Here is a 12,728-nt window from a genome sequence, read left to right on the forward strand (position 1 = left end):
GATGAAACCTAAGGTGTTCAAGTTGAGATAAAATTTTATCAGAACCATTTACCGATTATACAGAGTCAGTACAATACAGAGTGGAAATCCATGGTTCATACTCTTTGGGATTCGTATAGTAGTACAGATGAGAATCCCAATCTCAAATCCAAAACTCCACCTTCTCAAGAACTCTGAGATTTCATCATGCCTCCTATACCAAAGTTAGAATCCATTCTATTAGCCCTTCTTTGTCTAATTCCCCTCAAATTTCAGTTTTAAACATTTAGCACCTTGCGATGCAGAATCATCACTGAGATACAGCTAAACTTTCGTAATCAAGTAGCTGATAGATATGACCTTCAAAATTGCCTTGATCAGAAACAGGTAACCCCTGGGTGCATTTGGGAAGAATGAAGAAAAGAATAGGAACATCTCTTTCTGCTGGAAAATCTGAAACTGGTTTTGTTAAGTGTTTAAAGCTATGGACAAGTTCCTCCTCTGCCACCTGCCCAGACAAGCATCATGTGCTTTTGAAAGATACTGATAGACAAGATTAGGACTAGCAGGGTTAGGGGCAAACACAAGTTTGCCATTATGGACATTTCTGGAAGTGACAAAGAAAATAAGGATGTGTAAAAGACAGTACTTGCATTTTTCAAACATGTATTTTTCTACTATGACAGATATGCACAAGATAAAATTTACTGCTGTTTTAAACAAAGTCTGTCCTGCAAGTAATGAATTAAGATAAAGGACTTTAGCAGAAAACAACAATTTCCTTTTCTTTTTTTTAGATGAAGAGCTATTAATTCATTGCAAACACTAGCTCTAATATCGGAAGCATAAGCAGCACCTAGACTTTTCCTGGGAACTTTCATAACCACAAGACAGGACTTGCTCAATTCCTTTACTGCAGTATGTCCGTATAGAATGTGAGGGCATAAGTGAGCAAGACATGAGTGCCAAAGACCTAAAATAAGCATTTGCATCTGTTTATGCTGGTTACTGAAAAGAATCAGACATACATGACTGCATATACAGATAGGATGAAACTGTTTTCTGTACCACTCTGAATACCATGTGCTGCACACCTATAAACAAACCAAAGCAAGACCTCAACATTCAGCAAACCAAAAAAAATCTCCCCCAACCCCAAACAAGCGAACTGAACTGAGTAACTACCTTGGATTTTCATCACATCACATGAAAGAAGTTAAACTTTCTTTCTTCACATATTGATATCTGTTTAAGATTTAAATGCATTTTCTACAGCAAAATACTCTTGTCTACCATACAGGACTATGTTGAAGTCCCCAGCCCATTCTATTTACTTTTGTTGTCAATTTTTATAAAATGCCTAATTTAAGGCATGATTTATTGCATGTAATAACATTTCAGGTACTTGTAATAAAATCTATTTTTCTTCTCAGAGGAAGGTTAGATACAAAAGTTTTAACACACATAGTTAGCCACAGATCTTATTTTTCCTTTACTGTATACAAAAACTCAGAATAAAGTTTTCTTCCTTATTCTTCTCAGTAAGCTTTCAAGTTAGAAATGATAATTAAATAAGTGCACTGTGAATTTTAAGCCAGCAGAGACTTCCCCCCCCCAACCTCTCCACAGCTTCCCCACAGTGTAAAACTAAAAGCTAAGGCTTTTCTCCTGGTTTTCCTGAAAAGCAAAGCATTCAAAGAAATGCAAATAACTTAACAGCACTGCTGCTCACTTCGGATTAAAACAGAGTTTCAAGAGACAACTTGAGTCAGACCTGTCATTACAGAAAAAGTCCCATTCCCCTACCTCCTCAGCTTTTTGTTCCCACCTCTTCATCAAAAGCAGGTAAGACATCCACTTGATTGATCAGTGAGTACAACTCACTAGAATGGGATAAAACTAAATTGGATTAAAAAAAAAAGTTTGGATCAGGTTAGGAAATGGAATTGGATTAGTCTGAAATTAAATGACTGCAAGAGATGTTCAGTACAAGAAAGAAAGGGAAAGAATTGCACAGCTGGGAGAAGGGAAAAAGTACAAAACTTCTTGCTTTTAGCATGGTAAGACATTAAGACAGAAGAATTACGTAAAACTATACCCTTAGACTGAAAGGGAAGCTTCACATTGTTAACAACCTGATAGGGCATTAGTTTGGGATGTGACTAAGCAGTCATTAAGTACAAAATATACCTTAGAGAAGGGACAGAGCTCTTCGTTTCAAGCACGTGCTAAACTAATACATTTTGGAAGCAGTCTCTCTTCAGTAAGAGAAATGAACACTGAAAGTGTTACTGAAATTCTTAAACTGTTATTTGCAAAAGGAAAAAACTCCCAAAAAGGACAACAAATCAAAAAATCCATTTGTTAAGAAAATCACCTGGGATTTAGGAGATGTTGGTTTTATGTTCCCTGCTTGAATCAGGCAGACAAGGAACTTCAGACTCTCCCACAATCTAGATACATGCCCATAGTGGTTTTCAGTGGTTCTTGGCCATTAATTTTGGCCAGAAGTTCCATCCTAAATCTGAATATAAGATCTCCTCGGGAAATCTTTCAAGAGATGTGAAAGAGTAATGAGGCTGAAAACATTCTGACAACTATTGCTGTTGCAGGGTAGGGATCCTCACAACACCTCTTGATCAACTCTTCTCAACACTCAGTAACTATGAAATCAGACTTGCACAACTCTAAGCTTTATCAAGATTGCTCACATTTCATGTGAAGATAAAAAGAAAAGCAGAATTATGCTGATATGAATGAATAAAGATAGGCTGTTCAAGTCCTACATAGTTTTAATTCATCTGTCTTAAACTTGAAGAGGTTTAGGTATTTTTCCCAAAAGTAACTTCTGTGCCTCCCAATTTTGGAAGGGACTTTTTCCATTTTGTATCACAGCAATGAAATCTGTACAGATTTTACATCAATTCATAAATAAGACTTTCCTTTATTCCAACCTAACTCAAGATTGGAAAGATTATACATAGTTTTATCTATTGGATAAGGCTCTAGAAATACTGATTCAGASAAAGAATAAATTTGTTTCCGCTGCTGTCAGTATCTGCAACTGCCACCTACAATCCAGGTATCATTTTGGTAGACATTGTGCAAAATTAGTACTAGTCCTTGCTCAAGAGTTTAACAGCAAAAAGTAAAAAATGGGGGAAGAGAGGGAAACAGGAGAGACAGAAAGAAGGGTTGTGAGGAAGAAAAAGGCAAGGTCATAAAAATATGACAAACACAGGCCAAATGCTGGCACTGCTCTCATGACACTTCACATGTATGAAGAAAGTTTAAGTTTTGCAAAGAAGGAAGAAAGGCAGGAAAGGAAGAAAACTAAAGAAAAAGTATATTACGTATCACTGCAAGGAAATAGGGAAAAAGATATACGAAGAAGGAAGAAAGGAAGAAAACTAAAGAAAAAAGTATATTATGTATCACTGCAAGGAAATAAGGAAAAAGATATACGGAGAGTAAATGAGGACTGCAAGCAGAGGATAGACTGGCTGCCTACTCTAATTTCTTCAATCAGTATACAAATAAAAAAAGAATAGTTTCTGACAGCATCAGCAGTATCAGGATCACAACTGTTTGCCTCTTTTAGAGCCTCTGAATTTCTGGCTGGCTTTCAGAGCTTCCTACCATCCTGAGCTGAGAAAGTAAGTGCTTAATATTTCTAGAATATGACGAGGGAAGGGAATTCAAATAAAAATTAGGGAGCAAGAGGAGTTCTTTCCTTTATTCGTGCATCAATAGTATAGTGAAAATAACCAGACAGGTTTTACTTCTTCCTCTTCACTGTCGAGCGTTGCAGTAAAACTCCTGCTAGCTTCACTACCATTGTTATTCTTTCAGCTAATGCTTCGTGATTTCTATTTCTGTGCTGAGACAGCAGCCATTTTGTTGTCTAGTGTTTCACAAAGGGATTATTATTTCCATTCTCATGGAATTCATAGACTTTGGAAGAGGTCCTGTTAGCAATAGGGCATTCTTCATCTATAAGAAAAGAAATGTACTCACTGTAAATAACCATGAGGGACCACAGTATTTATGTTTTCAACAAGGAATACAAATACGACATATTTCTGTGTCAGAAGAAGCACCTTCCTTTGATACAATACACTGCACAACTTTTGCATAGGACAATCCTATTTACAATTTAATTTTATAAACAAACAATCAAAAAAGTCACTCCTTGTGCAATACCCAGGCCCCTGCTAAATGCAGCAATTACATGAAGACATAAATGAAAACAAACTATAAACAGGTTCACTAGATAAAAATGGACATGTCATACAGCATACTGAAGTCTGTTTTTAAAGACAAGTATGAAGTTAGAAACTCCAGCCCTCCACAGATATTTTATGTAAAGAAATGAATTTGTATAACTTTAACATATAAATTTGGAAGGCCTTAGTACTTACCCTGACTACACTGAAGTCCAGTTTAGTTTCTTGTGCACACTGTAATATGAGCTGAAAGCAATTTTTACTTTGATTTGTCATTCCATTTTCATAATAACGCTGTAATATCCTTTGTTGTTCTACAGTAAATACAGAACGCAGATTCATCTAAAAATAAAAGAAGATACTCTGAAAGTTGGAATAAAAACTGTAATACTTGTAGAATGTACAGGCTGTCATTTATGCTTGCTGTGATAATGCTAAGTGTTGACTTTTTTTAAAAAAAAAAGGGAATCCTATACCAATACTTTTACTTACTTTTCAAAAAACTGTTACAGACAGCATTAACAATTCCTTTGTGGTGGATTCGAGTTGAATAAGTGAACTACATGTTCGGAACAACACTGCCAGCCTTTCACAAGTATTATATTGTATTGCTAAGTCCAAGAACCTCTAGTTTCAAAGAAAAAAAGTTTCTCCCTTAAGAAAGAACATTAGGCAAAACAGAGTAACACTAGATGCTGCAAAAACATTGGAAGGTTTTGTTTATCCTCTCCCACAAGAAAATATAAAATCTGAAAAAAAAAACCCACAAGGTGACAGTTTGAAACAAGTGAAGCCTCCACCGCCTCTGACTTCAACAAATCCTACTTTCCATTACTGGCTGCTCATTCCTATTCCTTCTGCTGTGTCAGCAGCGGCACTTTGCATCTATAAAGTCATAAACACCAAGGACCAACACTGAGAGCCACTGAAGGCGGATTCAGCCAGCTCTGGTCCTTCCCACTGCAATGCTAATACATTAACCCAAAGGAGATGGGATAGGATAAACCACTCAAATCACAGCCTGTGGTTAGAAAGGTTAAAATTACTGGGAAGCTATACCCTAAGGCTATACGTTAGGTCTGTTAAGAACACTACGGTTATTTTATAGCACTGTAAGCCAACGCTGGCTACCGAACCCAGACCCTAGCACCAGCCCTCAGGAAAGTGTTCTTGGCCTCCTTCTTTCATCTGGAACTGCAATGAGCTTTTTCAGCACGTTAAACCAGAATCAAAAGACCCACAYTTCTCCCATTGCTAACAGCAGCTCAGCAGGGTGAAGTTTTCTGTTTCAGCATGCTGAAACAGCTCATCAAAAGGTTCCCCCTTGAGACAGCCTTGCTGAGGAGGAAGGAACCAGGGCTGGAGCCAGGGCCGGGAGCAGCAGGGCTGTTACCCCACAGCAGCGCAGGGCRCTGCTGCTCACCCAGCCGCCTGGCAGCTGCACCGGTGCCCACACAGCTGCTGCTGCACACTACCGGCAAACCACACCAGGACACAGAGACCCGTCACCTCCGACGCAGCGAGGTGCCCAGGCRGCCGGTGTCCCAGCTGGGCTCAGCGCACGACTATGCCAGGCCTGYGGCAAGGCAGTGCTCGAGGTGGACATGGCGAAGGCAGCCTCTTTCAGCAGTGGTTTGGTGAASAAGTTAAAGCAGCTACAGCTTCATTACCCATGAAAATCATGCCCAAGATTGGAAAGGGTAGGCAGCTGAACATTACTAAGTATGAATAAAATAGTAAGTACAAACAAACTACTACAGGAGAGACTCCCTGATGGCAAACTTAAATGTTGAAGTCTTGATATACACTCCACACAGGAAAATTACATGTAATTCTCTAGTTTTATCACTAGCAATTAATGTTACCGAAACCAGTAAGTCCTGTGGTGATGGGGCATTTCTTACAAAATGGGGTCTTTATCTTGTCTTAAACAGGAGGCTGCTAGCTGGGACAAAATGAGCTACTGTCCAGTAGCAATTTGCATCTGGCTTTGTGCTTCAGAAAGAAAACAAAAACACAGCCATAAGTTAYTGTTAATGCTTTCAGTATAAGCATCAAAATAATGCATAACAAACTAAAGAATTAAGAAATCCTCTCATCACCTTGCACAAAAATAAAGGGAATGTGGGAACCCTTTGTAGCCAAACTTCTACCTATGATTTCTGGGAATTTGGAATGGAAAAGTAGAGTAGAAATACCCACTAATGTTGAACATATCTAGAATTCACAATAAAACTTCTGCAGGCCAGAGCTTTCATTCCAGAGTTTRCTTTCCTCCATGGATCAGTAAATAGTAGAAAATAACTAAATACTAACTTGCAGAAATTACTGTTTTCAATAATAGATAAACAAAAGAGAATTTTTCAATCACGTTTTTACCTGTCTTCCCAATTCTTACTTCACACACWCAGTTTAGTCCACTTTTAAAGACCACCAGATTTATTACAAGTGAGGTTTTGCCTGTGATTTACACACCCCACAATCTGCACTGTGCCACAGGCTGAGAGCTGGGCAAAGGAGACTTTCTCAATACTCTGCTGTTTAAAAGAATTTATAACAAGCTACAGAGGACACAACTATTAACTCATTAACAAATCAAGGCTCATAAAAATCTAATCTATGAAGTTAGGAACAGTCTTCAGATCTCTTCTACGGATAAGTGGATGCAGTCATCCACTGATTTATGTCTGTACCTACTACTCCTTCAGTAGCAGAGTCCTGTTTCAGTCACTTGAGATCAGAACGAACAAATGACCTGGTGCAATATTCATCAGAAATATCTATATACCTATCTTTCCAGATGCAGAAAATAAAGCCTGTCATCCCATAGCTACTTTATTACCATACATAGGCTAACTAAAAAGAAGCCTGTTCTCCAAATAATTTAATAACCAACCAACTGYAAGACAACACAGACTCCTCCAATTGCAGGACAGTATTTTGGGATCTGGTCTGATGACCTGCAAATGAAGTGTGTCCTTTCCTTGGCACTGTTTCTAATTACGCCATAGAGATTCGGATTTCTATATCCAAATTCACTTCTGTATTAAAATATTTTTATTCTTGTATTTGAAATCTTTCGTTTMGATATGGACAGGGTAAAGCACTAAGGCTTATTTGAAGATCAATAGATTTATTTCATCTGTCTGCATTGCATGACAGACCTCAAGAGAGGTCATAGTCTGGTTCAAAAGACATTTCATTTTTCCAAGTGATTAAGAGAAACTGCAAACTACATCCACCAGTCAAAATACCTGTAAGATTCCTTAGCTCCTTTTACTTTCAAGTGTAACCAAGTACAGCTCAAGAGAGTTATCCGTGCAGAGGCCATCAGAGATGGGCTGAAATAAATACACTGTAGGACCCTACCGCTGCAGAGTTACTGAAATTGAGCCTTAATTTTAGATTTTGAATTACAAACTGAACTTTCAATTTTACTTTATTAATGCTTTTTCTACTTTATATATACTGAATCTTAAGTCATTATACAGCTCTGTACCATTTCCTACTGTCTCACTTACCTGCACACATTTACCAAAATTACAGAAGGAACATTAAACTGATATTCTTATTTACAGTCCTAACTGGCAATAAAAATAATTAGCTAACTCATTCTGCAATCMATTTTATCCATACTGCTCTGTCAATTAATTCATTCAAAATTTTTAAAACCATCTTTTACTAGAGGCAAGAGAAATTTAAGCTTAAATTGCAGAATAAATCAAATCAAGACCATAAGGTTCAGCAGGGCTAGCCAGGCAGTTATAACAACTCAACAGAAAATTCAATTCAAATTCTATTTAAAATATTAACCTCAGAAAAAACTAGTTGTTGGGTACCAAGCAGACTGTTACAGCAAACTTTCTGTTGCATCCTGAAATAGTTTGAACTGCTGTTAGTTGGCATAACATGTTACTAAAAAGTAGAAGTTAAGCTCTAGATTGAGCACAAAGATAACATCCAGCACTAATATCTGGAATAAAGTACCCTTGCCCACCTCACACAAAGAAGCTGCAGATTATTTTTTGCTATCTGGATTGCAGATGTAGCAAAATCTCACAAGATTTGCTCTATTCATAGGTGGGCAGGAAATGACTTCTCATGCAGATCTCAGATTATACAGAACAAGAAAGGAAATTTGGAATCACCTTAATTTCAGCTCATACATTTGTTTTTTTCTGTTTCGTTGTTTGCTTTGGGGTTGAGGGATTTTTTTGGCAATTGTCTACTTAGTAATTTATGACTAGGAATAAAAGACCAGAARATTATTACTAATATTTCTAATATTAGTAGTAATCTCCGAGTATTCAATCTTAATACCACAGGACAAAACATTAATTGGCATATTGATTTCACAACAGTACACAGGAGGTCCCTTGTCTTACAGGTTAAATAAATCCTGATAGTACAACATTCGTAAAGTCTAGATAGAAATCAGTTTGCTACCAGATTCACTCGTGTTAAGAATTTTGCAATACTACAAAGCATAGCAGTGTTCTGAAGTGTTTATTTAGGATATTTAGAACAGTTCCTTGTGTTAGATAAATCCATTACTAAATGTTTGGAAATATCATTGAAGTCACAAAAACTCCAAAACTATCATATCAATTCACAAAGCATTGCCTGAACACATCCCACATTTACAGACAACAAATTTCACTTATTCTTTCACACCTGTCAGACCTAGCAATTTATCTATATTAAGTGTAATAAGCACTCAAGCATCTACAAAAGCAAAATTTTAACTATCTTTGAGACTACAATCATACCGGGTATGCTTGCAGAAGTATTACATTGATTTTTTTTTCAAGAAATGTTATTTAGCAACAATTTCCATAATTAAAATGAACAAGATATTAACATTCTCTTTAATATGTGAGATTCTCAGTCAGTTTAATTCTACATAAATTAGAGCCAAAGTGATGATATTACTATATAGTAATGTAGCCACACTAGTATCAAGAGAATCAATAGTTAATGCACCTTCATAATGAACTCAGTATTATTCAAAAATCTCAGTAACTTCAGAGGAAATCAATTCTTCTTCCTAATTTGTGTACCCTTGAAGCAATCTAGTTTCTTCAGGATTTCTCACCTTTATCTTGAACCTCAGACTCAAGGTTAGAAAGCCACCTGGATTTTTGTCATAATTTAATTTTAACCTTGTCTCGACAGGCTTAGAAAGCATGTATTTGAACRTGATTTTGAGAAACCAGATGACCAGCTGGTGGGCAACACACTGGAACTGGAAAGAGAGTTTGTTAAAGAAAGAATTTTAGATTTATTAAATTCAGGCAAATGGGTGTGCACACTGAAACTCCACTAAAAACAGAAGTTATTTTTCATTTTAATAAGGGAAAGATGACAAAAGTAATACTTTTAAAGATTCAACATTTTCCTGCTACCATATAATAAAACACGGTAGCTTTGACCACGTAGGTTGCTGGCTAAGTAATAGTGCCGAGAACCTACCAAAAACACAAAAGCATGTTTCCTGCAAATATTTCCTCCACATTTGCTACACCTTCTAAGCCAATTAATCTCATTCAGTTTTCCACTTTCATGGTCTCCTATTCCTCACCCCTGTATACACCTATCAAGAAAGGCATTATTCCTCATTCCCTCTCTTAACAGAATACTAATTTAAAAAAAGATATAGTAGTACCAAAAAGAACTCCTTCTCTATATGCTGTGATTAGGGAGATGAAAATTCAGTCCAAGCCGTAGAGTCAGGCACCAACCACGTGACTGCTCTACAATGACTGACAATGAAGACTGAAATTCAATGCCTTTCCAGTTTATCCAGGACTGCTAGGACTATTCTACTAATACATTTAAATCTGCCACACTGGCAGGCATACCATGGCAGAACTTTTTTTTTTTTTTTTTTTTTTTAACAGTGTTTGAGCAAATTTTTCCATAGTACCCACCCTCTTTCCTTTTTCATGTCACAAATGGAGAAGGGAAAACACAGAACAATTGAAGAGGAGTTTGCTTTTGAAGTAGATTGCACGTTCACTTTATGAAACAGGTAATTAATGTTACATTTATCCCACACAATTTGCCAGAAATGCAGGGTTCTTCTTTTGTAGCTAACTTTAATCAGCATCCAGGAAAAAAAGAATCTCTCTAGGAGACTGGGTGAAGCTCAGAGATGTTTGGTGACAAGGAATACCACAAAAGAAGGAACAATAAGAAAATCAGAATTTTCCTGTGTTCATGATTTCTCCTTAAGAAATGTGTATACAGCAGTTAGGTAACTGTTCTGTAATGATTACTTCAAAGATCTGAAAAAATTTTATATTGCCTACCATCTCACTATAATTTATAGCATATATTATGCTGTTTATTATATTATAGACTTAATGTTGATTAGTCTAAACATTAAGCGCATTGGAACTACCTAAAAAAATGTTAGGTCTCTGTAGACTAGTACACTGAAAACACTAATTTGACAGACAAGTGTCTGTTAAAATAAAAAGCCATCTTACACAAGTCCAAAAGCCTATTATTTCAGTCTGTCTAGTCAAAACAGGAACTCAGCATTCCCCTCTCTATTCGTATTACTTTATACTCTTATTTAGTTTTTCCCCTCCGTAAATTTGCAGCAGCAGGGAAGAAGTGAAGAGTAGGGAAAAGGAAAAAAAAGCACCAATATAAACTGAAATAGAATTGCAAAAATTATAATAAGAAATCTATTATACATATAAATGAAAAACTGCAGCAGTGAGTAGTGACTCTACGAACTACACTCTTAGAAACCTAACCTGTAATTACATTCATTCAATACACCTTCCACGTCTACTAACACCTTAGGGGGTTGTTTTGGGGCTTTTTTTTTTTTTCCACATTCCAAGGGAAATACATGAAGACACCAGACACACATTAAGCAATAATCCGTACTTGTACATAAATGTCTCTTTCTTACACAGGCCAAAGTAACCACAGCTAAAAACCTGTACGTGTAGAATACTATGCTAGCAGGGAGTAAAATATTCTATCTAATAAAGCTACTTCTTTTAAATACTTATGACTAGCAGGACAATTGCATCCTTCTTCACCAGCTAGAACATTTGTAATACTATATCACAGTTCTACTTTTAAGTTTAAGCCCTTTGTTARTGACAAATTAGGCAGTTCTCAGTAACCTAGTAGTAGTATAACCTACGACCATAACTCTGCAGATTAATGCATCCTATTAATTTTTTTCATACGAATGAGCCTTCTGACTTCAACTGGATTAGCCACATGCTTTAAGTTAAGTAGGTATACAAATATTTGTAAGACCTACATTATACCACAGGAAAAAAAAAATTAAAATTTAGTTTTACTCTGGAGATGTGTGCTGCTTTAAGATGCCAGTTCGGATGATTTAGTACTACTTTCAGCTAGCACTTCACTGAAGTAAGGCCTGGTGCTTTCTGAATAAATACCAGTRGGATTTTTCTTTAAAAAAGGTACAACAACAGAAGCAGTAAAGACGTCCTTGCCACAGTATCCTATGTAACCATGTTAAAACCAGAAAGCTCTAAACAGATGTTTTGTTCCAAATCTGGAGAACTAGAGACCAAATATAGACAATGAAGACATCTTTACCCTGTAAACACTTATTCCAATCGTACCTTAAAGACAGCCTACCGTACCCAACTGGAATAARTATGTAATACAGCAGATGGTTAGGACCATGATGTCTCAGTTGGTCTGCTCATGAATTTTTATTGCTTAAAGTTAATGCCTGTCTTTATCCACAAAGCACAGRCACCTGTTGTAATTTAACTAAAAGCAGCTTTTAAAAAAGGGTAAATGAGACACTACAGGCACTCTGAATGTCTTACTGCTTTAAAAATAGTATGCACCATAAAATACGGCATTATTTTAAACCACGTGCAAAACAAATAGAGCCTGATACTTAATGAAGTTAACAAGTTTAGTTTAGAGAATGGAAAAACACCAACTATTTAATCCACTAGCATGGTATTTCTTCGTATTTGCCGAACATGACATACTCCGTAGTAAAGCTCAACACAGGCACACAATTCCAGGTGTGTGGGTACATSAATTACGAAATATTATTCCACACCTAGACAAACTGGAAGAATACACGAACTTAAATCAAACGCCCAGAGCTCCAGGCTAAATGAATGCTGGGCGACAGCCTTGAGGTTTGCTTTTATCCCTACAAGTGGGGGCAGACCAGCCTTGGCACCATCCTCCTCCTCAATCCTTGAGGAATAAAATCCTACGGCAAGCGCATACCCTGTCCAACCGCCCCCACGGCAGGCTTTGCCTGACGCCGGGGCAGGGCGAACCACAGCCTTGARGAGAGGAGAGTCCCAAGGGGAAAGGGGCTACGAGCCGCTCCGCGCCAGCCTCACACGCCGCGAGCAGCCGACACGCCTCCCCCACCCCGCCCCAGGCCCAGCTCCGGGGGCGGAGGGAGAAGACGCGGGGAGAACCGGCGACGCGCGGCCGCACTCCCGGCGCCGGGCTGCCCGACGGCGGTGCGCATGCGCGCCGCGGCCG

General features: G+C 37.6%; 1 protein-coding gene across 2 annotated transcripts in view; it reads right to left on the bottom strand.

Moving 5' to 3' along the window:
• HDX (highly divergent homeobox) overlaps positions 1-12,469 on the bottom strand; it is a 58,817-nt gene extending 46,348 nt beyond the window's left edge. For both annotated transcript variants that reach the window (XM_085319650.1, XM_085319651.1), the window contains exons 1-2: positions 12,462-12,469; positions 4,401-4,547 (exon numbers count right to left, since the gene is read on the bottom strand). In XM_085319650.1, coding sequence (XP_085175776.1) covers positions 4,401-4,547 — 147 coding nt within the window. In that variant the 5' untranslated portion in view covers positions 12,462-12,469. The remainder of the gene's footprint in view (positions 1-4,400; positions 4,548-12,461) is intronic.
• Positions 12,470-12,728: the final 259 nt, after the last annotated feature.

The sequence above is a fragment of the Rhea americana genome, unplaced genomic scaffold, assembly GCF_003343005.1.
Source record: "Rhea americana isolate MKP2758 unplaced genomic scaffold, rheAme1 scaffold_6, whole genome shotgun sequence".
Classification (NCBI taxonomy): domain Eukaryota; kingdom Metazoa; phylum Chordata; class Aves; order Rheiformes; family Rheidae; genus Rhea; species Rhea americana.